Source organism: Carettochelys insculpta, chromosome 22 (genome assembly GCF_033958435.1).
Source record: "Carettochelys insculpta isolate YL-2023 chromosome 22, ASM3395843v1, whole genome shotgun sequence".
Classification (NCBI taxonomy): Eukaryota; Metazoa; Chordata; order Testudines; family Carettochelyidae; genus Carettochelys; species Carettochelys insculpta.
In genome coordinates this window covers 19,186,149-19,212,822 of record NC_134158.1, presented here as the reverse complement: position 1 = coordinate 19,212,822, position 26,674 = coordinate 19,186,149, and the positions used below count along the sequence as shown (strand labels likewise).

Below are 26,674 nucleotides of genomic sequence, written 5' to 3'. Positions count from 1 at the left end.
TCCAGGGCTCATTTTTTGCAGATGTGGATACAAATTTTGTATCCACACAGATCTCTACACACAACCCCAAGTGAAGCAACTTGCCATCGCTTACCCACACAGTAATTCATGGGAGCATAGCAGGATTTCATAGAATCCTAGAACCGGAAGGAACCTTGAGAGGTCATTTCCCTTCTAATACAAGTAAAAGGTCTGCAAATGTTTGTTTGTGGAGCAGTTGCACTTCTTTAGCTCTGGAGATAGTACACGACTGGAATAGTGCTGTACTGGACATGCGCTATTATTAATGTACTGTTTCCAGTACAGCACTCTCTCTAAATCTGAAGTGGGTCTGTCCTGTCAAAGCTCATCACCTAACAAATTCTTTTGTTCGTCTTTAAAGTGCTACACGACTGCTTTCTTCTTTTGTTAAGATACAGACTAACCCAGCGACCTCTCTGTGACTACTGCAAATATTCTGTCCTTCTGGCTAGAGGCATCACTTTTAAATGCTCCTTGCAGTCTGTGTGCTGCCCGATTTCTCAGAAGTGGTGCGTAGAAGGAAATATCGTTTGCAGTTTGTTGAGAGTCTCTGGAACTAACACATCTAGGCTGTAGCTACGCTATCTCCCAGCTTTGAAGGGAGCATGGTAAGTAAGGTACCGGGAGATTATTAATGAAGTGCTGGGGTGCATATGCAGTGTTACACTTCACAGTGCCAGCTTGCGTGTAGCCGGCTCTAACCCGCTGGTAATTCAAAGTACCTGGGCAACTTTGAAGTCCCTTTACTCCTCAAAATTTTGCTTTTTTCGCAACAGCATCACGCTGTTGACTCATATTTAGCTTGTGGTCCGCTATGACCCCTCGATCCCTTTCTGCAGGACTCCTTCCTAGACAGTCGCTTCCCATTCTGCACGTGTAACACAGCTTGTTCTTCCTAAGTGGAGTACTTTGCATGTATCCTTATTGAACTTCATCCTGTTTACTTCAGATCATTTCTCTAGTTTGTCCTTATCATTTTGAATTATGACCCTATTCTTCAAAGCAGTTGCAACCCCTCCCAGCTTGGTATCATCTGCAAACTTCACAAGCATACTCTCTTAATGGGCTTCAGAAGGAGTTTTGTGGATGTTAATTGGGATTCAGGCACCTAAGGAGCTTTGGTAGAGCCCATCCTGGAAGCCCCCACTCTGGATCACCCAGAAGTCCTGGGCCATCCATCCTAGCTGAGTAAGAGCACGTAGCCACCTACACGGAGGGTGTAAAGAGCCCTGGGGGTGATATGAATTTGATGGGGCTTAGGTCAGATCCCTTAGGCCTTGCTGGAAATGCACCACAACAACTGAGTGCTTTCATACTACTTGGCATATTTTTTGTTCTCCTGAAGACTTGAGCTCATGGAGTTATTTGATTAGCTGGAGAGCTTAGTTCTCTCTCTTCTTAAATGGCAAGTTTCAAGCTTTGTGGCTACAGGGAACCATCGAAAACCGTGACCCCCTCATGGCAAATGAAAAGACAGACAACAGGTGAGCTCCGCAGAGCCTCCTGAATGCACTTAAACTGCTAATTGTGGCAGACAGGAAGCAGAGAGATGGAGAGGGAGGTGTTGATTTTCAAGGCCTGTAGGCAGGTGGGACACCAGAAGCTGGTGGGGTTGTGGGAGGAGGGATGCTAGTGGGTTCTCAACACCCAACAACTTTTCCTTAAGGGCGTTCCAGCTTAGAAGCCCCAGCAGAGTCAGTACCAAGGGGTAAAATCTAGTTTCAGAAATTTTTGGAGTGACAGATGTTGATATTCTCCCTGAGAATTTGCTGAAGATCACCAATAGCCTCATTTAGTTTCTCAGTGACATTTGGAAGCCAAATGGAAATGTCTCACAGCAGGACTTTTAAAAAAGTTTCATTTTTTAAAAGCTTTTGGCGTATTTCCCTCCCACTCCATCCCCTTCCCCACAGTGGGAGAGGAGGAAAAAGGCAAAGCAAGATGGGGATGATGTAGAGATATGATCTGTTCCTCCACTTTCACTGGTCCCGCAAAATTTTGCCAGTTGTGAAAAACAGGAGCCCGTGTGTGAAAAGTGGGGAAATCCCAATATTTTGATGCATGTTAGTCTTACTTTTTGTCTCTTGCTAAAATTTTCCAAAAGGAAACTTTTAAAAAAAATTCTCTTAACCAGTAAGACTTAAACTGAGTTTGTTGGAACACTGGTGTTCCATGAGCAACTTGCAGGGGTGCCGCAAGCGTTTGGAAAAATACCAGGATGGGCTACATTTTCTGTCATTAAAACCAGATACAGTGTTTGCTTCTTCATTGCTAGGATACCTGATTCGATTACTTTCATTTGTTTTTGCTATATATGTTGCTGTTTGGGGGTTTCGGTTGGTTTTGGTTTTTTTTGAAGAAAACGTTCCTGGGTGTTCTGCACGAGAAACATTAATGTTGGGTGTTCTGTGGTCTCAAAAATTCAAGAAATATTGATCTAAACAACAAATGTCAAGAAAAAAATAGATAAAAGTTCCCCTGGAAAATTTTGGCTGACAGCCCTCTCTTTCCCAACAAAAAAAAGATCTCACTATCAACTGCACAGCCACCCCGGTGACCTTACCCAGCTTTTTTCAGGGGTAGCTCTCAAAGCACTTCACAAAGGAAGCCACAGTCACACACAGATGGGTTGCCCGAAGTCACCCAGAAGAGACTGGACTCAGTCTAACCCCTAGGTTACGCTGCTTCCCAAGCAAAGAGCCAACAGAGGACAGCCTGGTCAGTTTCACGTAGATCAATCCCACCCATTAGTTCTGTGTCACAAGCTGGTAACCAGACATGCCTCTGACTGGAGCCCTATGAGACAGCAGCTGTTAGCTCCTGTTCGGGTACCTGAATGGGGGGAGCATTCCCACCAGCACTGCAAGGCTGGAGAGAGTCTGAGGTTGCAGATTAAGAACAGGTGGGACCCTGGGACAACGCAGTCCTAAGCCCCCAACAAATATATTACAATATTAATATACTATCATTACTGATGCTTTACAATCTATTCATGCTTATTATCACTCATGATGCAGAATAAAATTACATGGAAATTAACTTTACAATCAGAATGATGCAACACATTTCTGTAGTTTCATTAAAGTGAATTATTTAATGGAGTTATAGAGTCTTGGGGCCCCTCGCGCCTGGGGTTCCTGAAGCAGCTGCCCCCCTTTTACCTTTCTGTTAATCCACCAATGGATCCTCTCCTTCCTGCCCTATGCTAGTTAAGGATTTGAGGACCGTACTATTTGTGGGGTGCCGACCCCCGACTTCAAGTGAATCCCTGAGGCTCAGCCCTTGCTGGTAATCCGTCCCCTTTAAAAGCCACTGTTCATCATGCAGCTCCAGATGGTCTGTCTCTGAACCGAAGTACAAGACCTCAGCACAGAGGGCCCCAGAAATGCTCCCTTTTCTGCTTCGGGACAGGAGACTGATTTTCTGTCTCCCCTTCACCTTAAGAGCTGAGTTGACCCTGGCAGCCCCTTATGTAGAGGTGCAGAGCTGGGAATCGCTCGCTTCACCCAGATTACCCCTTTTTGACCTGAGCGATTTGCCAATATTCAGAACGGTTGCCATTAGACACCTGTTACAAAGTCCCGTTTCCCTGAACACAGCAGGAACCAAACCACCAAAGCCGATTTCTTGCCTGGCCATTCTAACCCTCTTTCTAGGCAGCACTCAGCTAGGGGTGGGGCTGTCCGCTGCCTTGAAGATGTATTTGATGGAGTCTTTAAAGTGCTACATTTTTGCTGCTTTGTTTTGTTGGAGTACAGACTAACATGGTGACATTACTATTCAACATTGATGGGGAGTCTTAAGGATAGAATTAATTGCACAAGTTGGCTAGCAGGGGACTGGCCTGCTCAGAAACGGCAAAGTGGGCTGTGCTCAGCTATGAGAGCGGGGCTCCCTGGGTGATGAAGGACCTACGGTGTGGGCTGAGCCATCCTTAGGGAGGAACAGAAGAGCAGACAAGCTCAGGGAACCAGCTCATGTTAAGGCTACAGACCAGGGAGAACCAGTAGAATTAGGTTGTGTGAGTGGCAAGGTGGCCTCAATAGGTATTTCCCTTGTACAGGTAACTAAGCATCCCAACTTCCAGAGGACAGTGTATAGAACAATCTCATCGCACTGAGGCTCTGAATACATTACAGTATCAGGGATCCAACACGCAGGGATCCTTCCTCCCATGACCCCAAGCCCCTACCGCTTAAGCTACCGGGGTCGTGTCTAGCAGCAGACTGGTATAATCTTGCTCCAAGCCATTGACGTCCTGGGCCTTTTTTCACCTCTGGCATCCTGTGCCCCAGTGTCTGCCAGCATCAACTCAGACAGAAGCCTCACAGAGCCATCAGCACATTTCGCATGGGGACCTGAATGCCAAGGAGGGATCCCCCTGATCCCCTCCAGGAGCTGGGCAAAGCCCACCAACACAGTGATCCATGTGTACCCAACATTAGTGCACTGTGCCTCTGTCTCCCTCTAGTGGCTGGCTCGCCAGAGAATAGTCTACTACTGCTACATCCCACAAGTCCCCCTCACATACCAAGCCATCCCCACCCCACCTAATGTACGAGGCAGGGGGGTTGGCCCCACATCCCCACCCCTCAGGCTAGGGTACAGAGCTGCTCATCACCATTGGGACAGCCCCCAAAGCACTCACGGGACCTCATTGGCTATCCTCTCTACGCCGCCCTTTATGTAGAATGTTGGGCTGCTCCCAGCCTCCTGAGACAGAGTAGGTGGAAGAGACCGTATCTGCCAAAGGCCAGATAAGCACTGCCAGCCCCTTCCTCTCCAAGAGCAGAGCTGTTGTGGATAGGTCAATTCCACTCATCCCAGGCCCAGACTCTTCCCCCCCCGGTGCATGCCCTGCCACATCGGACTCTGATCTGGGGGCCAGCACCCAGAGGGCAGCTCCTGCTCTGAGTCACAGCCTGGGGCCAGGAAAAGGACAGATCTGAGCCTGGGTCCACCCTGGGCACCACCTGCCTTCCTTGCTCCAAAATTAAGAGAAGAGAAGAAGAAAAGAAAAAAAAAACAAAACACCCAGTGTTGTCTTTGTCTGCACAGCGGTAATTGGGCCTGACAGATGCAAATAAAAATTGACAGAAAACATCTTCCTCCCCCCGTGCCTGATTGACAGCAAACACATTATTAATGCAGAGAGATTAGCACATAATGGACATCTGTCAGCAGTAATGACCAAGGTGGGCCCGGCGTGTCACCACACATGGTGATTGACATGTGGCCCGAGACACATGTCCGCACGCACAGGGAGGTGGGCCTGGAAGGAGCTGCTAACAGGTGAGCGGGAAGGGAGGTCATGCAGTTGGTACCCTGCCCCCACGGGCAAGGGAGACTTCAGCACCTAAAGGTGTCTGGCAGCCACATCCCAGCCCTGGCTGTGATTCACTCTGTGCCTCCATTTCCCCATGTGCCCCAGGGGGGCAGAGACTCCAGACCTGCATTGCATTGGTCAGTTTCACACCTTATTAGGTGTTAGCTGATCCAGGGCACAACTGTGCCAGAAACATGCATGTCCCAGGCTCCAAAATCTACCCCCATAACCACTGGGGGGGCATCACTGCAGCTGCAGGGGTCTATCCTTTCCCCTGGCTTTACGCTCCATCTGCCCACGTTTCCCCTCCCAAGAGGTGGTTGCATTTCAGCACCTGCCAGGAGGGACAGAGGCAGCTACTAGTACCAGTTCACTCTTTCCTTTCGTGCCAACATCAGCAGCAGCTCCCCACCCAATATCACAGTACCCAGCCAACTTCCTGCTGCCTGAAACTAGCCCAGCTCCCTCTGTGACATGGGCAGAGCTACAGACGGAAGCTGGGACAGGCTGGGGAGAGGAAGGTCCAGGGGCTTCCCCCGATCCTGGTGTCAGCAGAGGCACAGGGCTGGCCTGGAGGCAAAAGGATGGAGGGGGAGCTCCCAAGCCCACGCTGCCAGCAGGGACCAGGCCGAGTCCCGACCTCTGACTCAGGCAAGCAGCCCTGTGACTCCAGGGGGCTGCAGCTGTCAGTCACGCAGCATCCAGTCCTCGGCTGTGGCTCCCGCGGGCTGCGACTTGCCTGAGACGCCAGCTGCCAGCCACTGACACATGCCTGACCCCGTTAACCCCCATGCCACCAGGGCCCTCCCAACCAGCAGCCACTGCCCACCATTAACCACTGCACTACCAGGGCCCTGGCACCCATGCCCCACCACTAACCCCCACAATACCAGGGCTCTGCCACTCATCCCCCACCATTAACCCCTGCAATGCCAGGCCCTGCCACCCCATGCCCTGTAACCACTATTAACCCCCTCACTCCAAGAGCCCTGCCACCCCCGCTCACCATTAGGTCCTAACTGATGTACTGTCACTTGCCCCTTTTTAACCTTCTCACTGTCATGACCCAGAGCTCCCCTGCCCACCTCCACACACCATGGCCAACATTCCCAAGGGGCGCTATGTACATTAGAAAAGTAGCTGATGGAGTCCCCCATTTGAAATCAGAGCCCCATCGGACCAGGCGCTGCACTAACCAGACATGCAGAGACTGCAGTCAGGGCCCCATCAAGCCGAGTGCCACCCAGACACAGAGACCGAGATGAGGGCCCCTTCAGGCCAGGCGCTGCTGCGACAGTGTCTGAGAACCCTGGTGCTGAAGAGTTTGCAATCTGGATACACAAAGGGTGGGAGTGGAAACTGAGGCACAGAAAAGGGAAATAATTTGTCCCCCATCAGTGGCAGAGCCTGAAATAGAACCCAGGTCTCCCCACTGCCACACACACAGCAGCCTGCACGCCTTGGGTTTTAAGCAGTGAGACCAGCAACGTGGAAAGCGCAGGCTTTGGCTCTGGGCATGAGACAGCCCTCCCATAACCCTGCAAAGCTGCAGCTGTGCGAGGATGCAGAATGCAGCTGCCTGGGTGGGAAGACAGCAGTTAATGCTCCTGTTCCTGGAGGGGAGGAGTGCCAGGGGGTTGTCACACCACTGCCAGTAACTAGGGCTTCCATCCCAGGCATGCACCGCATGGTCTGCCTGAGGCTGCAGAGAGAAAGGGACAAGTGAGGAAGAACCTAAGGACGGTGGAATGGGGTGGGAGGAAGACAGAACAGTGCCTCCTGCAGGAGATGCTAAGGAGACATGCGGCCAAGATTTTCAAAAGGAGGAGGTTAAAGTTGTCTCAGAACCGGGGAAGAAGGGGCCATGAGCAGAAGCTGGAAGTGAGTAAGAGGGAACAGACAGCTCCCCCTTGGCGACCTGGCACCCTTGGTAGAGGTTTTATGGTGGGGCTGCACTGGTCACACACCCACATGTTAAGCGCCGGAGAAGCGGCCCAACTGGAGACCCCTGAAGGGGGGTGCTGAGCACCAGCTCTTTGTGGGGCCTCAGGTTGGAAGCCCCTGAAATTCGCCAGTCCCTCCCGGAGGGTCTTGCCTCCTTCCTCAGAAAGGGGCTGTCCAGGCTCCCAGTGCGAGCTCACGTCCCAAACACCAAGACTGTCCAGAGAGACGCTGATGGAGAGCGGAACGTGTGTCACCGCCAGCCTCCCACTGTTTTTGTGCCTCTCCAAACCCCCCTTCCCAAACTGCCCCCTCAGCCCCAGGCTGCCACTCAAAGCAGCACGCGCTGCATTTGCTAGTCACCAACTTCGTCCTCTCTCCAGCCAGACTCTCCCTGCATGGCCACCGCTCCAGCTCACCCCGTCCCCTGGCAGCTTACTGCGTGCAGCGGGCTGAGCTCAGGGTGGAGGGTGCTAGTTCAGCTCAGCTTTGTGGCAGGGCCTGTCACTACCCCTCTGTGGGCTTTGGGGAACACCCAGGGGTAAGAGGATGCCTCGCGGTGCTTTGAGATCCTAAGGGCAGCTGGCAGAGTGGGCACCTTTGGGTGCTGCGGATGTCTGAGCGCATTTGTTTTTACTCCCTCCTAGGAGCCCCCCGATCAGGGTTATGAGCTTTTCCCGTCCCTGTGTTCACCATCAGGCGGGCTTCACATCCAGCAGACAGGAAGGGCAGTTCTGCCCCCTGGTGGAAGCCAGGTGGGAACAACATTCAGTTTCAGGCACCTTCCCAGCCAAGCTACTCCATATATCACAGTAGCGCCAAGAGGGCACCCCACAAAACTGAGATCAAGCTCCCCAGCGTGGAGGGGTCTGCAGATCGAAAGTCCCTGGGCAGATCAGATTGAGAAAGGATGGGAGGGAAACAGAGAAACAGAGTGGGAGTGAGGCTGACCCATGATTACCCAGTAGGTTGAGACCAGAACCCAGGCCTCCGGACTCCCAGCGCAGGGGCCTAACCACTAGGAAACACTGTCTCGTCACATTCAGGGGCCTTAGCGCTCTATCCCCAACACACTGGACTGGCACCATTTCCCAGGGGGATAGAAAATCCTGAGGCAGAAGAAGGGAAAAGCTGAGCAGTGTAGTCTGATGGGTAGGGACTCCACTGGGGACTCAAGAGACCTTGGCCCCCTTCCCAGCTCTGCCACTGATTTGCTGATGGCACTTGGGCAAGTCCATTTCCCCGCCTTTCAGGATGGGGGCAGAGAAGGCCTCTTCCTCTGTGCCTGACCAGTGCCTGGCCCAGTGGAACCCTGGTCTCAGCTGGGGCTTGGAGTCCTTTATAAGCTCCCATCCCCCAAAGAGATTTTAAACACAAATAAGCACTTACAGAAACTCTGAGGCTTGTTCCTTGACACCATCCTCATCTGGAGAATTCAGGTCCCCCTGGACTGGCCTGTATATCCCCCACCACCACGCCCATTTAAACAAAAGGTGGCAAAATTTCCAAGCATTCAAGACAGGAATAAGGAAGTCTTTAGACGCAGTTGTACGAAGTTTTTGTACTGTCAGCCTACAAGCCTCCCAGCTCCTGTAGACAAAAATGTACTAGTAGTATTTTAAAACAACAGTTTAAAAAACTTAAATCTAACTTTAAAATCTGCTTCCCTTTTAAAGCATTACAGGCAGGCGTTAGAACCTGGATAAAGCCACAGCCACAAATCTTAAAAGAAAACAATGAATTATTTAAAACTCATAGTAACCAATTGGGAGCTGTCACTAAAATTGTAAAACTCCTGGTTTTGGCATTGGCTCCTTTAAGATCAAGGGGTAGCTCCCCTAAAGAGGAGCTTTGTGGGTAACAGACTGGACTGGGACTCGGCAAACCTGGGTTGAATTCCTGTCTCTGACACAGCTTCCATATGTGAGGCTGGGTGCAAATTACTTAGCTGCTCCATGCCTCAGCCTTCCCATCCATAAAATGGGACTAATTAGAGTCCCTATCTCTGAAATACCTTGGTGGCAGTGTTCCTTGTAAGCTGCACACTTGGATGTCTGCCCAGGGGAGATTCAGGTGCTACCCTGCTGATTAGCAGTGTACTCACAGCCAGCAGCATGTGTTTCTATTGGTGGTGCACCTCTGCATATGCTTTGGTGCAGATAAAATTTATTCCACCCACAGACAGAAAAAGTTAGCGGGAACACTGCTTGGTGAGGAAAAAATTACTGGGTGCTCAAGAACTCTCTAGTCTAGGAGAGAAAGACAGGACAAGAATCAATGGTTAGAACCTGAAACTAGCAAACACATATTGGAAACTAGGCCCAGATAATGGTGTAGGCAATTTTTACCTGACGGAATGAACTGCCGGTGAAAGTGGCGGTTTCTCCTTTGCCTATTGTCGTAGGCCCAGACCTTTCTGAGAAAGATATTTTAGTCTAGCACAAGCCACCGGACTGAATGAGAGGGAGCTGGATGGAGCCCTCACACCCGTACTATCCAGCTGGTCTAATCTTTAGAACACTTGGATTGGGTCTTCAACGCAGGGCCCAGTCTTTCACTAAGTGTCTATGCTGCACCAAACGCAGCAGGGCCTCTGACCTTGGTTGCTGTGTCTAGCTGTTCTTGCAATACAAGTAAGAGGCTACCCACAGTGATAGATCAATGTGTACTGCTGAAAGATTGAAGTGTCTCCCCCAGGACACTTTTAAATTTGCAGTAAACTCTTTTATATCCAGCATTCTATCATCCAGAACCCTCAAATAACTGGTATTTTAACCATCAGTAAATTTTAGTTATGCTTTCCGTAAGTATAATATAGTAAATACAGCAAATACAGGATAAGTTCGCAGCGTATAATAATGCTGTTGGCAAATAAAGCGTTCTGCACACATATTTGTTTCTTAATATCTAATGTTTTTCTTTAGTGTTATGCATTGTTACGTTTACCACTCTATTAACCAGAATATTTGACTACCCGGCAACCTCCCGGTCCCAGGCTGCCAGATATTACTGAGCTCACTTTACCATGACCCCCTGTAAAGTCTATGTATTTAATTGCCAGAAACGTCCTGGACTTTGAGCAACATCTTGATCCTACCCTTAGGGCCAAAAGAGTCACTAAGTTTAAGTCCAGATGAACTGTTACCACCATCTCATCGGACCTCCTGTTATAGCAAAAGCAGGAAAGCCCTGTTGGATTTTGGGTCCAGTCCTAGGTGACCCAGACCAGACGTATTAGCAAGGGTCTCCACTGGAAGACGCCAGGTAAACTCACCACTGCCCTAGGTCAGTTATTCCAATGCTTCATTCCCCTCCCTGTTAGAAATTTGCCTCGTTTTCACTTGGAAGGTAGCCAATTTTGACTCGCAGCTGTGGGCTCACACCACCTTTGCTGGCTAACCAGCCCTCCGCTGCCAGAGCTCCTCACCTCCTGGACTATGGAATCCAGGTGCCTCATTTTCAAACACCCTTATGGCTCTGGGGGACAGTCCCGGTTGGAACTTGGGATCCTATATGTGGAGAAATCAGTTGATGCACCCACGGGCTACAAAGGCAGGTGTTACAAGCTGTGGGCACTCCCACCACCTAGTGGACACGTGTGGAATCGCAGGCATCCATGATTTTTCTCCTCCCAAGCAGAACTGCGGTTCTTCACTTGGAACTGGAATGGGTTAAGCTCCTGTATCGAGGATATTCACAACTAAGCTCTCCAGCCTGGGATGCCTCTCAGAGTGCTTGGCTACTGGCAAGCAGCAACCCCTTCCAGGCCCTGTTATCACTTAGCCCAAACACAAGTAGAACCCCACATCTTGCTGGATTGCATGAATGTTCCCAGAGCCGCTCGTTAATCAAACAGAGAAAGGCTCTAACCAACTCCTAGCCTTGCATCTCAGGAACATACCGTTTCGGGGAAATTAACCCATACACAGTAAAACATATTTTGACGACAAAAGATCGATTTTAGGCGATAAGTGGTATGCAAAAAGAGTAGCATTTCATTACCAAATGAAAATAAAATGTAAACAGTTTTAAATGACCAACCCTATTTGGAGGGGCAACCACTAGATGAAACCATTTCTTCTCACCCCACTGGATACTGCAGTTCATATTAAGCAGATCGCACCCTTGAATCCTGGACCAGTTCCCTCTCTTGGAGTCTTCAGCCTTTTTCCTCAATGTTCTTGTTGATCAGCAGCATAAGCAGGAGCAAGCGAGAGGCCAAACATGGACCTGCTGTGGTCTATTTTATACCCTCAGCTCCATGTGCTTGGATAACTGGTCCAAACACGTCTGGGGGCATCACGGAATCCCCAGGCAAGGCTGAACAATTCCTCTGCTTTAGTTTCATACAGGTGAGTTTGAATTATAGCTCCCGGCAGCGCAATGGCTGGTGATGGTTATTTGACACCTACCCAGCCTTGGTTACACTTCTTGGTGTGTCTTTGGGAGGTTGATATTTGACCAATTCCCCACCTTCCATTATGTTTTAGTAACAACCACAGAACACACTGACATAACTTCACATATCCAAAAGATAAGAGATTTAGATAGAATGTTGGGTTTCAGCAAATCATAACCTTTCCCTGCAGACCTCCAATGGCCTGCTTTATATGCAAGATCACAATTATATAGTGCTGACAAGAAAAAAGCAGGGGGACCCAGAGGCAAATGGGGTAAATGGGCTACTTTATTGCTAATAATCACTCTGCCTCTGATCCCAAACCTGTCTGAGCAAGCCCCAAAGTAACCATGGGTACATTCTTTTATCCAAGCATGGCAGACCACAGGCAGCTCACAAGAGTCTGGTCCTATTGAGGACAGAGAGTGTGGGTGGGTGCAAGCCCATCCACAGCTACAAGCTCCCCTGTACAAAGGGGAATCCACTAAAAACACTGTCCCCAAATAAATTTGGGGGATGTATAAGAAAAATAGGGACAGGTGTGGAGGCCATAGGGCCAGAACGAGGGAGTTGGAAGGGGACACAGAGCAGAGAGCCCCTTGAAGGCCTTTAGGCAGCCAGTGGACACCACCCAGAGGAACTCTGTCCAAATTACCAGGGCCTGGTAGAAGGCAAATATACTGGGAGCTGGGACAGTGCCTTTTTGTTCCCCACCTAGGCTCTCAGAGTGTGGTCCAGATGCCAAAGCAGGCAGCTGGGGCTCATTAAGAATCAGTCAGAAGCAAAAAGGCTAATCAGACACCCGCTGCCCTTCTGGCTCACTATAAAATGGTTTCCCCCCACCGGCAGAAGTGGGGAAGGAGATGAGGAGCGGACCAGGAAGAGAGCCCAGATGACTGAGGTTTTGGAAGAGAAAAGCGACTTAGTCAGTTACATTAGGAATGGTGCTAGAGGGAAGCAGTGGCAGAAGTGACCCAGGGAAGGGCTGCTATGTTTGCAGCTGGTGAAAAGCCCCATCAGCTGACACCCATCTAGGGTCCCTGGGCCAGAGCCCAGATTAGTGGTTGGGCCTGAGCTCCCCTCACCTTTTCCCTGGAGAGCCACCATTAGTCTCAGAGGCACACCTTAAAATCCACCAAGAAGTGCAGAAGCCCTAACAAGGGACTTGTCACATAAGTCAGGATATAACTATGCTTATCTATTACAACTCCCTCTAAACCCTTATTGAGTAATATAAACACCATTCACTAAATATTAATACCGATGTGATGCATATTATTCTACCCAGCCCTGTTTATTGTTTACAGCACTTTTGGCTGATGCATGCAGTTTTCACATCACAAATTCTCTGGGTTAGTTGTTAACAAGAGCTATGATCCTGAATACGTTTCTTAAGCAGACAGGAAGGTGGGAGAGAAAAGATAACACATTTTTAAACACAAAGGGATTCATTAGACATTACATTTTTTGATGCAGCTGTGGCTTATCTAAGCTTACGGGAAAGGGTTATGCAAAACATATCTACAAATCAAGAGAGAGTGCTCTTGTTCCTGCTCTAATCCCTTTATTACCATGGAATTGTTGCCCTGACCTCTATTTAACCCACCATACCCCAACATATATGAGAAATAGGAGGGTTTCGAGGAGCATTCCCAAGACACAGAGAGTCACAACAGGTGAGGGCATCATTGATTCCAAGGCCTGTAACATGCTCTAAGGGAGTGAGAAGGTGCCTAACAAGGTCCTGGAACTCAGGTTTCATCTCACACCTTGGAACAGTTAGATGAATTGCTGTCAGTTTATCAAGCACAGGCTCACCTGAGTCCACTGGTAAAGCCAACGGTACCGTCTGTCCTGGGACACTCTCGCTAGCAGAAGGAACCAGCGAATAGTGCACTGGTGCGTTAGTGCCTCTGTGCCATGGCTGGTCTTTGGAACTGGCAAATGATGGAGTGTGGGTATGGGAATGAAAAAGAATTGTTGAGAATGGCCTGTTGGGTTCACTCCCAGTGGGGCACTCACCGCTGGCCATTGTCAAAAGAGAGAATACTGGGCTAGCTGGACCACTGGTCGGAGCCAGTGTGGCCATTCTTACAACTCTGGATGAGCAGAGACTGCTGGTTCTTTCATGCTGGTATACTCAGGAATAGCTGGCATGGACCACCTTTGACTCTGGGTTGATCTGACAGTGCAGCTGTAGCTTGTGCCGAGTGTGGAGGGAGCGCCAGAGAAGATATCTTCCTGTACCAGACCCAGGCTCTTCACGAACTCTAGACATATCACTGCACAGAACCTCACTCAGTCCTGAAGGCCAGAGGGCAGAAGTTATTTCCCTTTAGAGGTCAGAGAAGGTGATTAATCCTGCGTATCAGGGGAGTGTTTACCCTTTAGCTCTTACTCCATGGCTTTGTGCCAAAGAACATAATGGCCCAACAGCATATCAGGGGTTTATGAAGAACTCTTCTCAGTTCAGAGTTCTGCAGAACCAGAGTTCATGAGACTGTCTAGTCCCAGCAGGAACAGAACAAGAGATCTTGTAATTGGCCGGAATAAGGTAGTACAGCTTTGGTATGGATCACTGTTTGTCCAAGACCATGGGCAAGGTTTGTAGCCTGGTATTTCGGGCATACCAGTTGCTCCAAATGGCAGAGGTCATAGGGGGAGGAACACCCCTGAACTATCTAATGCAAAGAAAAAACAAACAAACCTATTCAGAATAATGGAATGAGATTTGAGCAGAACACATAAAAGCCGCGAACCCTCAGGGTTTCCATCTCAGCCCATGAAGGAAAGAACAGTAGAGGAAGTCAGTCAACTCTGCCCCCTTAGACTCACACATGGCTCAATGCACAAGCTTAGGCATAGACCAACAGACATAGTTATTGAAAAAATTGCCTGGTTTCAGGCACATGGAGCACATATGCACCCCCAATGGATACCCATAGGGACCACCACCAGCATTCCCTGTAAGATGAGAGCTTGTGTGGCCACCCAGGATTAATTCTGGTGCTGCCCAACTGATTAGCAAAGCGCCCACAGTGGGCAGCATGTTTCTATCCAGCGTGCACATCCACATATGCCTCAGTGCACATAAAATGCATCCTGCCCAAGATTGGAAATAAAATAGAGGGAAGACTGGCCACCACACAAAACAAATGTTAATTTACTCCATTTAAAGTAAACACTCGTGGCTTTCAGGTCAGGTTGCTCTGTCTTGTGATCCTTCCACAGCTCAAACGAAAGCAGCGCTAGACTGAAGTTTGACTTCTTTCCGTGCAGGGGGCTGGGCTAGATAACATCCTGAGGCCTCTTCCAACCTTAATCTTCCATGATTCTCTGACATCCCTAGAGGAAACTCAACTGCAGGTATTAGTGTTGGTGGTGATGGCCCTCAATCCTCACAATTAGGCCCTCACAACAGGGACTAGAACAACTTGGGGAAAAAAAAAATCCAAAGCTCTGGTTGCCCATCAGATACCCTAGGTTACTTTCCTTCTGAGAACAGAGTGGTCAACTCCAATGCAGGTGATTCCTTTCTCCTTAACCGGCCTCACGCAGTTTCAACTGGACCATCATTGCAGTCTCTCCTCCAATATTGCCTGGTGCTCACATCAGTAACTGGGCACCGGTGAGACCAATTTCTCGTGGCAGGGTCTGGGCTACACCACGGACCTTTGTGAATTGCTGGCTTCCAATACCGTCAAAATGCTTCTGGGTCCCCACTCCTCCCTCCCAGAAAACGAAAATGTCCTTTGTGTTGACGTTTCCCGCAGAAGCCATTTTCCAACAGAAGAATGTTCCCTTGGCCAGCTTTGAGCCAGTTGTCGATTCTATGGTGTTGGATGTTGCTAAGATTCCATGCAGCAGGAGGCAGCAGTGATACACACAAACTCTCCTGTGCTTATAGGGTTAGGAACTTCTGATTCCCTTACAAAGGAACAGCTGCAAGATCTTGCCCTCACATGCTCTGGGTGGGCCTGAGGCACCTTACTAAGGACATCCCGTGTTAAACCATCAAATTTCCTTTTCCTTTATGGCGACTACCCCAGTGCTTCAGAAGAAACGGAACAAAAACTCACAAAGGACTTGGGCTCCTTGGGCGAAGCCAATGAAGACAAAACAAGCATTGTCAGGTACAGGCTGCTTTATTGACAGTTCTGTCCCACACACAGCCCCAGGACTATCCATGCCTATAGAGATGTGGGTTCAATACCATGGTCTGCCAAAGATTCCCTGTGTGACCGTGGTTAAGTGACTTCAATCTCTTCATTCCTCCTTCTATCCAAAAGGGATAACAGCCCTGGTACTACCCTCAGGGGTGCAGTAAGGAAGGATATCATGAATATTGTGAGACGCACCGTGAAGGGGGCCCAGGTATTTACCAGAGAGTTTACAGACCCTAGTACAATAAAGTCTGGGTCCATGACTAGGCTCCTAGGTGCTAGAGTAATGATTAGTTTGTAACCACTTCCAAGATGAGTCTGGGGGACGTGTCACTGTTGAAATAAATGTTTTGTGCTTCTATGATTTCTCTTCAAACTTTTTAAGTGCTTTATTATAGAAGCAGTGGAGGAATCCATGAAATTTTATGCAGCTAGGCTACTTATTTTGAAGAAAAAAATATTTCTGCTGCATTTTACAACACAGCCCTAATTTTTTTAACTCTGAATGTTCCATGCAGTTTTGTTTCTCATGGTAGTCCCCAGGCCCCACTCCCCCCACCCTCTCCAAGCAAGAAAGGTTTGAAATTTGTCCAACATTTTATTTTCTTGGGAGCTGGACCCATTCATTGGTCACGTTAAATGCATGATCCATTCAGATTAGGCAGAGACACGTTGTCCAAACCGTTCTAGTGTAACGAAGAAAAAAATGTATGTCTATTTCCAGTCATGTAAGTTTTTCATCCAACACTGAAGTTTAAGCCCAAATGGCTGCTGACAGACACACTTCCTGTGCAGCTACTAAAGGTGTGTTTGCACTACGCAACTTTTAGCGACAAGGATATGTCAACACAGCCCTGTCACTAGAAGTCAGCATGTGTGAACGCTGTTTGTCAGCACTTTTGCTGACAAAATACTTCCATCCCTTAACAAGGGACTTTCGCTTTGTCAGCTGGAGCAAGCATGCAGAGTGGCACTTGCTGCGGCCAAACTTTCTCATTCCTGGGGGCCAGAGGGGTTGAGCTCTCATGAATGACAAGAGATTTGATGATCAAGTGCAAGTGTAACCATATCCTAAGAGATGAGTTCATGTGCAACAGTGTCCAACGGTGGATGAAGACTTCGTTAGCAATGGCATTTACCCCTGCCATGCACCTGTTTGTCTAGCCCTTGTGTTAAGGCCAAAAGCAGCTGGATCCTTAAAAAAAGCAAAGCCTTCGAAATTCGTATAAAAAATAGGCTGTGCTACACCCAATATACCTGACTCAACTACCCAGAAAGCAGCACTACTGGTGGTATACAGTTTGAAAAAGAGTTTGTGGAAAAGGGAAGGTTCAAGTGTGGCACTTAAGCTCGCCTGTGGTGTTAAAGTAAGGCAACCGCCTCCAGGTGAATAGGGATTATGGGCATAACTTTTCATGCCCTTGCTGATGAACCACATCTGCAGCGTAGTTGCTCCGTAATAAAGTTTGTTGCTCCATAACAAGCCTCCTCCAGATGAATGAGCCAATTCTCACATCTCAGAGCTGTGCTCAGGCTGCTTTTAACCAGCACTCCTTTACTTTGTAGTTGGACTGCTACCCTCAGTGCCTATGCCAAGAGCTGGATCAGTTTCTGAAATAAGAGCTGACAAACCAGTCCCTGAGTCTGTTCTTCAGGGGGGCGGATACATACTGCAAACAGCTCAGGAGCTTGATAGCCTATCCCTGGACAGCCCTGCCTGTTTTTCACCACAGCACCCCAACCCTGCAACATTCAAAGGGCAGATTTCTCCAGTTCTGACTCAATGACCGCCTTGCATTCCCCCACCCCAGGCTTTAGTGACAATTTATTTCTGATAGGCATTTAGCTATTCCCCATGCCGGCAACGTGAAGCCTGCAGCGGTGATCTGTTAGACACCGCCTGCAGCAACACTGCCCCACACCTCCATAGCAGAAACGAAAGAGAAACAAGACAAGAGGATAAGCCACCGGAAGAACCGCATGGGTTGGTTTTGGAGGGATCTCTTTTTGTTTCTGTGGTTTTTTTTTTTACAAGATTGATTTATTAACTATGATACATATCACATAAGGCCTTTTAAGTTTTTACACCATTCCCATTGAGACAATTACAATACTCTGTAGCAAATACATGATTTTTTTTTTAAACTCAGCAGAAAATGGGCTCTTTGGCCCAGAGCTTTAAACATTATCATGCACTAATTGGATTGGCCCTGGAAAATACCACAAATTGTTAAAAGTGTCCTTAAAAGAAGCATAAAAGGAAATATATTCTAATCACCAATAACTAAAGGATGTAGATGTTAGGCCCCTAAAAATACAAAGAAATAACCGTTATACTTTTCTTTACATACAGATCTTCACTTTTTTTCCTGCAAAAAACTTGTTTCGGGCACATACTTAGCTGGAACTACTAACACATTTTAATACCATTAATATGTTTTGTTTCTTCGTCTTGAACGCAAAATATTTTGTTAATTCAACATATATAGAGATCATTTTACATGTGAAAATACAAGTACCAGAAAAATAAGCTGGGTGAAGTACTAATCCAACTTTTCAGGACAAGTTTTATTCCCATACAATTTAAGAAATGGATTTTTGTTTTTAAAATGAACACAGGGGAAAAAATTAATGATTTTTTTATTTAAACAATAACTTATGTCCTGTTTTAAACTAAATTTAAAATACAATATCCCTATTGTATTTCAATTTTACAAAAAGGGCATTTAAACCTAGCAGTAAAAACTAGGACCTATTACACAAGAAATGGGGAGAAAAAAGCAAGAGTGGGAGTGCTACACATCAATTCAGCACTCTGGGTTAGATGGACAGACTGAATGACACATACTTAAATGAAGAAACAATTCTGGGAAACTAAAACTGTAAGTGTTTGTACATGTAAAAAACAGACTCTGGACCACAGTTGCTGAGAGTCACTGAAATTGAAGACAAATGATCAGCACAGCAATAGAAGTGGAAGTGGTTTAAAAATTAATTTCCCCACTCCTATGACTGTGTAAGAACCATGAAATGTCACAGATGTCTATCACTGATGAAATGTAATTGCCAAGTATCAGAGCTAAGCACAGCCAGAAGGAAGAGCTGGCTACATGTCCGGAAACGTGCCCTAGTGTCGAATAAGCATCCTTCTGCAATTGGCTTCTTTTAAACAAGTGAATTAAACCTCAGCTGCCTGTAATCTATTTAAAAGGGTTCGATTTTAGGTTAAAAACAACAGAATAGCAAGGATCATGGCTGCTCCGAGTTACACAAGAAAGGAAAAACAGAATCACAGAAAAGCTGGAGCACAGATTAATGAAGCAGGTGCTAAGCGCTTCCAAAAAACGCATGAAGAAAACATCCATTTGCCTTACAAATGAATACTTTGGAAGAATTTTACCACTATCTCTATGATAGGTACCAGAGACTACATGGGCAAGAAAGCAGACACATTTCCAGCCTCTAGCAGAGTGCTCTCCTAGTGAGATAAGCTGCACACTGGATAGCCAATTTAGCCACGTGGTGAGCACACAGCCAAGACAGTTTTCAAAACGCAACTAGAAGCTAAAAACTACTCAAGTTTCCACCCTTCGGGGCCTACTTTTCCTCCCCACCCTTCCTGCCTGAAGTAGGAACACAACTGTATTACTCCTGGGGGGATTCTGTGCCACTACACACATGCAACATTTTTTTTAGTCCTCAGCAGAAAATACAGGTTATGGAGAAGTTCTGCAGTTACACACCTTTCATCCACCAAGGGCTGCTGACTGTGCCACTCCAAGGTAGGAGCAGCCCCACCTGCAGCTAAGGAAGAGAAGAGACTGCATTCCTCACAGCACCTTCTGGTGGGGCCACGGGTTACTGGAAGCTCACAGACCATGGTTCAGAAGGACTGGCGGGAGGATATAATGGGGCAGGGCCTGTATGGGTGTGGGGATGCAGGGACACAAGGAGATGGAGAGGGAGGCACAGTGATAGGGGAGTGGTGATGGGGTGCAGGGACATGAAGACAGGTCTGGCAGAGAGACTATGGTTCAGTCATGGTCTGCATGGGGGTAGTTCCACGACAATTCATATTCTCTCTCACAGACAGATCTGTTCTGTACTTTGCCCAGCCACACTCAACAACCTCCAAATTCACACCCAGACTCCTTCCCAGCAAGTCTCTTCCCCTCTGTCATCCCTGACTCCCCCAAGCCTTTGCACTGCTTCTGAGGCAGGCGGGAAGCAAGTTTCTGTATTGCAGTTTGAACGAATCACCACTCAGCATTCTGTAGTAACGTGCCAAGGAAGGAATCCATTTGTCAAAAAACACTCCCCAAATCTCTGTTGTCCGCATTGCTTGCTGACAGGTACTGGGAAATAAACTGCCAAAATAATGTAAACTGGCATGACTGTTGTTTTGACAAGTAAAACATGCAGAATTTTAAAATTGTGAGCACAACTTTTAATTCTTTGGCGCAGAATTCCCTTGGGAGTACCACATGCATCATGAAGCCAAACATGCATTTTTTGTTGGCTCTAGGGTCGCTGCCTCCTCCGTACCGAAAAGCCACATTCCCCAGAATACAGAAAAGTCCTGACCATTCATAAAGCCGAGATGGCACGAAAGGGGTGTGAAAAAATACGTGTGCCAGGCATGGGCAGAACATTACTGCTCAGGGAGGCATAGCCAGTTAACACCTGTCCGTAAGGAGCAACCAACCAGATATATGCCAGCTGACTGGACACAGTCAGCCTTCTTCGCAGTTAGGTATCTCCAGGGCCTTTCAGAGCAACCAAATCCATCAGCAAGGTTTTTTTTTTTTGTTTCTTTAAAAACAGAGGTACATTATTTCCATCCTATGGGCAAAAGCAGGCTCCCCTACTGGAGTTAGAATTTTAGACCAGATCAGTATAATAGTTGTCTCCTTCCTACACACTTTACTCCCAGTAAGCCAGGCCTAGCTGCTCCAGTCGGCAATACACAGGAAGTCTCAAGGCCACAGATGGGTGACTGGGCAGACCCAGTCTCTGCACAGTAGAGGAATCCAGGAAGGGAGCTCCTGAGATTGACTGCTTTACCTCACAGGCGGAAGTGTAGGGCCCCATTCCAACAACACAACAGGAATTGATCAGTGCTGCGAGCCAAGAATGCACCACTGCTCTGCAGGGAATGGGACTTTTTTTGTCTGAACAGATGGGCCTTGTTCCTGCAGAATCCTCAGGCTCTGCTCTGAGCAGGCTTTGGATAGAGGTACCAAAGAGCTGTCTGGAGAGAAGTTTAGCATCAGACCTATAGAAAGGCACAGAACAAACCTTTTTACAGAGAAATATGTTCCCCAAAGCCCTATCGAATCCAAAGGAAGAACACACAACAAACAGATCCTTTCCCACCCTCAGAGTCCACAGAGCAGATGGGTCCTTATTTTATAACAACAGGTTTGAAAGGAACCAACGTAGCATTTCATCTCTCCTCCGCTCAGCACATTAGCATCATACATGCACAGCCTAAAAGTCTTGTGGGGTGGGGTGTTCTAAAAAACTATCATCCAGTATTTACATAAAAGCTTTTGTTTTAAAGCATGAGAATATAAAACTCGGAGGAATGCTATAAGAAGTACTTTCAAGCATGTTATTCTGTCACAGGCATAACTTTAAATGCAGTTTTGTCAGTACATAAATAACCCAGTTTATTTATAGGAGGGCTTAAACTCGCCGAGAGCTGGTTCTGCATGCCAAAGGGCAAAGGGCGGGCAGGGCGGGCTCTGAGGTTATTTTTGTTTTTGAACTGCCTAGTTAGAGGGATTCAGACATCCCTGAAAGATAAAAAAAAACAGTGATAAACCACAGATCCCATATTAAAGTGCGAGGAGATGCAGGAGGGTCTTTGTAGGGATTTCTCCCTTTGGTACCATAGAAACTCCAGTTAAAAAACTGCCCTATGTTACTGAGGATAAGGGAGGCCACACACAGAGAGGAAATGAGGAGACCACATAGGTTTAGGAGGTGATGTGCGCACACAGCAGCTTACTTGTGGAAAGGAAGAAGAAGGAAGGTGACATGCGCACACAACAGTTTAGAGGGTTGAGGGACAGGTCAGCAGGGGTGTGGGCAGGACTGGACGACAGACACACACAGCACATGCAAATGGAGATGAGGGAGGACAGCAGGTACAGCAATTCAAGTGCTCAATTAGCACTTAGAATGTGCTGTAGCACTAGCTAAACCTGCACACTATTGTGTGGTGACCTCATGTTAGGCATCCGCATATGGATCCTAGAGAATGGTCCAAGATGGAGCCTTGAGAATCTACCATCTTTTCCAGGCACACGCTTCTGTTTTCCACCCTACCCCCATCCCCCCACTGTTCATTCTCCACCTTTCTTGCTAAGTTTGTGGCATCAACCTGCAGCAGCTGCTAATGCAGTGAACGTCCTTTTACTCTGTGTCAGAAAGCCGAAGTGTCACCTAGCTGCTAGCAGCTGGAGACAAGGAGGGCCTGGAAGATGGCTCCTCTTCCACGATGCCATCGGGCCGGCTACAATTTTTTTTCAAGCAAACCAAATCAGAGCCTTGGAAGAACACCAGCAGCATGCTCCACCCCACCCTGTTTAGCAGGAATACTTGCACAGAGTCTTACTCACAAAGCCAGAACATCTTCAATGCTTAGGGGCTTCAGAAGCCATCCAATTAAGGACTGCTACAACTGTCTTACTGCTGCAGTCCCTGCCACAGACAAGTTAGCTGCAGTACTGTCTGTGCTTTCAGAGCCCCAGGACACACTGCAGACATACGCTTCCCTCACCACCTCACTGCACAGTATGTGCTGGACTAAAAAAACCAACAAAAGAAAAAAGTGTTCTAGTCCCACCACCTGCCCCCCCTCCCACCCACCTCAAACAGCTTAACAAAAGTGTTTCAGTAACAATAGTGTTTCAAAGGAATCAAAATCCAGCTTAAGTCTGATAGTAAACATCTACTGTTTCCAAACCTCTCTTCTTGGAAGTGCTAATGCCATTTCTATGGGGTGAGAGATATGTAGTGATTTGTCAAGGAAAAGGCAAGGCTAAGCCAAATCAAGGGCAGCCCAACAAGCCTGAACTCTCCTAGGAACCTGCTCTGCACAGTAGTTCTGCTTCCAAGGAAAAGGGGCCCATGTTCTGTGCCACATGTCTCATGTCTTGATTAAAACCAGTGGGTGGTGGGAACATCTTAGTTTTTCCAGTGTTCCTTTGTTCAGAACGGAGATTCCGCTCACTTCCCACCCTGGTCATCTGTTAAAAGTTCAGAGAAAGTTACATTCTAGCTTCATCCGAACACAAAGCTGTATTGGTTCTAGAAAGACAGGGTCCAGACCTGTGGCGAAGCAGTTCTCGGAGTAGCTATCAGTGAGATTGCTCTCAGTTATGGTCCCCGTGATCAGCAAATTTTTTTTTCTTAGTGTTGGATGAGCCTCCACTATATCCTGTGGAATGTGTTTGTGTTTTCTGTAGCTCTGTGCTCTGGCAGGAGCTTTCCCTTGCCCAGGCTGAGGGTGTTGAAAAGAGTCAGTCAATGAACAAACAGCCAAGTGGACAGAAGCAACAGATCTCAGAGCCCTAGACTGAACTTGGCAGTACGGTCATAAATGTTGGCTAGCTTGGAGCAGAACCAATCAACTTGAACAGATTCAATACTCAAAAGTGACCCCTCCCACCCCACACACACACACACACCCCCTACAAACAAGAGAAAGGTCCAATGTCCTCTTCAACCCAGCCTCAGGCACCAGTCTGGAACCCTCAGTTTACACCTGGCACCTCAACTTGTTCCTGCCTTCTCAGACTGCCAGTACAGCTGAAGTTTGCAGTGGGGTGGTAGGAGAGAGGGGAACAGCAGAACCCTGGGTTTCCTTTCCAATCTCCACGCTGTGTGAGAAAAGACCAGATATCTCCATTCTCCCACCACACCAGTTCACAGTGTGTGCTGCTCCGCTTGAAGCTGGGGTGGGAGAAGAGGCTGGAGGGGAGTCTGTGGCGATGGAGGGGGAGTCTGTGGCGGGGACGGCTGAGTCATCACTGGTGTGCTGGATAAGAAAGGTGTGCTGGCAGGAACTGCTGACGGAGAACTGGGTGTAGCACTGGGGGGCTCAATAATTGGCCGATTGTAGAAAAAGAAGGGGCACTGCTGAATGAAGAGTTCAATGATTGTCTGATAGGTGCGAGTTGCAGTGAGAGCGTCCATAGTGCTGAAGTCAGGTCTCATCAAGGTGGGCCAGAAGCAGATGGAGAGGTTCTCACTGGTCATCAGATTCACTCTGCTGTTGTGACTGACCCTACAACCGACAACAGAGAGGTCGTGAGCACAGTCTGTTCACAAAAACACTCACATATCTAGGACATGAAGGGCACAGCATTATCCCAATTCCAGTGGACTAGGAAACCATGATCAAACACACTCAAGTGACTGCCATGTGCCTTGTGAGAGAGTTCTCTTCCTTCCCTCCCCTGGGCAGCACAGAATGGATGACCTTACATATCCAGAAGCAACTGACATGCTGAGCAGAAATGGACAGAGTTGAACAAATGTGGGCCTAACATAGGTCTTCCTCACAGAGTTCTGGTGGAGCAACATTTATAGGACTTAACTAGCCCCTTAATAAATTACATGCTCACCTAACTGGGACAACTACCAAGGAACAAATTTACTCCAGGCTGCTTCTCTGCTTCTCTTATAGCTGCTAAATAAGTCAACATCAGCTTAATATTGTTTCAGTGGTTGGTACACAGCTCATGTTAAGAAGCAACTCATGGAATAAAGGTCACAGCTCAAGTATTCAACTGCCATCCATGGTCTTTAAAAAAAGGAACATACTTGTTCAAATGAGAGATGACATATTTGAAGACCTCATAGTTCTCCTTGGGAAATTTCTTCAGCACCTCTTTGAGCGCATGTAGCTTCTGCTCGCGGTCATTAATTTCTGTCAAAAGAAAAAAGGGGTGAGAACCAGTAATTTCTGAGGAAGTGAAATGCTCATGAGCCTTTGATAAACTGATTAAAAAAACATCTCAAAGACCCCCAGTAGCAAAGAGAACCTACTCAAGCATATGGATGTAAATTCTACTGGGTCTTCTCCAAAGAGAAGCCAAGCAGCTCCATGAATCTGCTCAGACAAGTGTCATCCTACTGTTCATGCCAAAAGTTTACCATCCACAGCTAACCCTAAAGCCACATGCACTTGAATTTTTGTGCCACAGATTTGGTATGATAACTTCACCTTTTAAATACAAATATCATCGCATACGGAGAAGTTTTACATCCTACTCACTTGTATGACCTCCAGTGTACAACACATTCACAGCTCAGTTAATAGACTTCTCTACAAAGAATACATACATATATACTGCTACATTGCCTTTGCGGACTATAATTACCACATCCATAGCTTCCTTTTCCATCCAGTACATGGCCTACAAAAGCAGTCAAAGAGTGCTGTGTATATACCTTTGGGTGACACATTATAAAAGAAACAGTGGGCACACTCTGCTAAGACAGGCATTCCAACACTGGATGAACAGGGGTGAAAGCTTGAGCATCAGGTTGGTCTTTCTGACATACAGCACATGTAGGAGAGAACTCCTTGTTACGAATATGTATGTCTCCTCTTGCGCCTCAGACCACATATTGATATGAAAAGCTGGTATAGCTGTGGGTAGCTAATTTAGACATACTCCAATCAGGGAAGCTGCGCATCACAGGAAATTATTTCCACCTTTTGAAGACATCAGGATCCGGCCTTGTATCCTACTGGCTCTAAGCTGTTATTCTGAAGTGGAACAGGAAAATTATGAAGCAGCATTGGTACTACATTCTTTCCTACCCTGCTCCTTAGCATCCTGGACAACAGGACTCCAGCATCCTCACTCCTTACTCTCCTTCAAGGACAGTGCGGCAACTGGTACCCTCCACCATTCATAATGTATATCCAGATCTCCAGAATAAAGGGCTATCTTGAACCTTGCTCTCTTTACGCATCGCTCATCATTATACAACTTATCAAGGGGAAGAGAGAGTATTTACAGGAAGATCATCTAAATTTATCCCACTCCAGTTATAATCTCATCCTTTACCGTCAGCCTGGCATTTTAGATGTCACCCACTGCTGCTCCAAGATATCAGGCTCTTCCACCTGTCTCAGAAGATTCTGCTCTGGGAAGGGAAGAGGCCCCTAACAAGGAGTCCAACGATGGGATCTAACCCTCTGGAACCTGGTTAGTTCTCAAATGGATAGCTTACCTGGGAACTGTCTGGCTTTATGGGAGAACTAGAGGCACTAGTACAGGTAGAGCACCTTGCATCAAGGACACAGATAGGACTCTAAACACTGCCGCTAACTGTTCTTGGTCTCTGACATATGATCCCAACTCAGCCAATACATGTGGGACTGGGAACAGCTACTGGGAGGCAGGCTGAGTATTAGGTTGGCAGAGAGAGAACTGGCCCTTTGTAGGGCTTAGATAACTGAACCAAAGTTTTGTGAACTGACGTAAGCATGCCCACACCTTTTGCACCAATTTAACTAAATCACTTTAAAATCAAATCTGTAAAACCAATGCTACTCTGCATGTATACAAGCTCTTGGTGATTTGAACGATTCTCTCCAAACAGCAGGTCTTTGCTAGGAAGCTCTGGAAGGAAGATAGGAACTTCCGCTACACTGAACTGTCAGCTGACAATAGTGTTCCCTCAACTCCACACTCAAGCCAGCCCGATATCTGAATGTCTATCATATTTCACACAGACAAGTGTTTAAGGGTCTTCCTCAAAGGTAAACAACAGTCTACTTTTAAATATCCATGAAAA

At 47.5% G+C, this 26,674-nt stretch overlaps 1 protein-coding gene across 2 annotated transcripts in view; it reads right to left on the bottom strand.

Moving 5' to 3' along the window:
* Positions 1–15,835: 15,835 nt before the first annotated feature.
* The window catches only part of ARHGAP35 (Rho GTPase activating protein 35), a 122,666-nt gene continuing 111,827 nt past the window's right edge, over positions 15,836–26,674 (bottom strand). For both annotated transcript variants that reach the window (XM_075015966.1, XM_075015967.1), the window contains exons 6-7: positions 24,686–24,791; positions 15,836–24,146 (exon numbers count right to left, since the gene is read on the bottom strand). In XM_075015966.1, the coding sequence (XP_074872067.1) occupies positions 23,786–24,146; positions 24,686–24,791 (467 nt within the window). In that variant the 3' untranslated portion in view covers positions 15,836–23,785. The remainder of the gene's footprint in view (positions 24,147–24,685; positions 24,792–26,674) is intronic.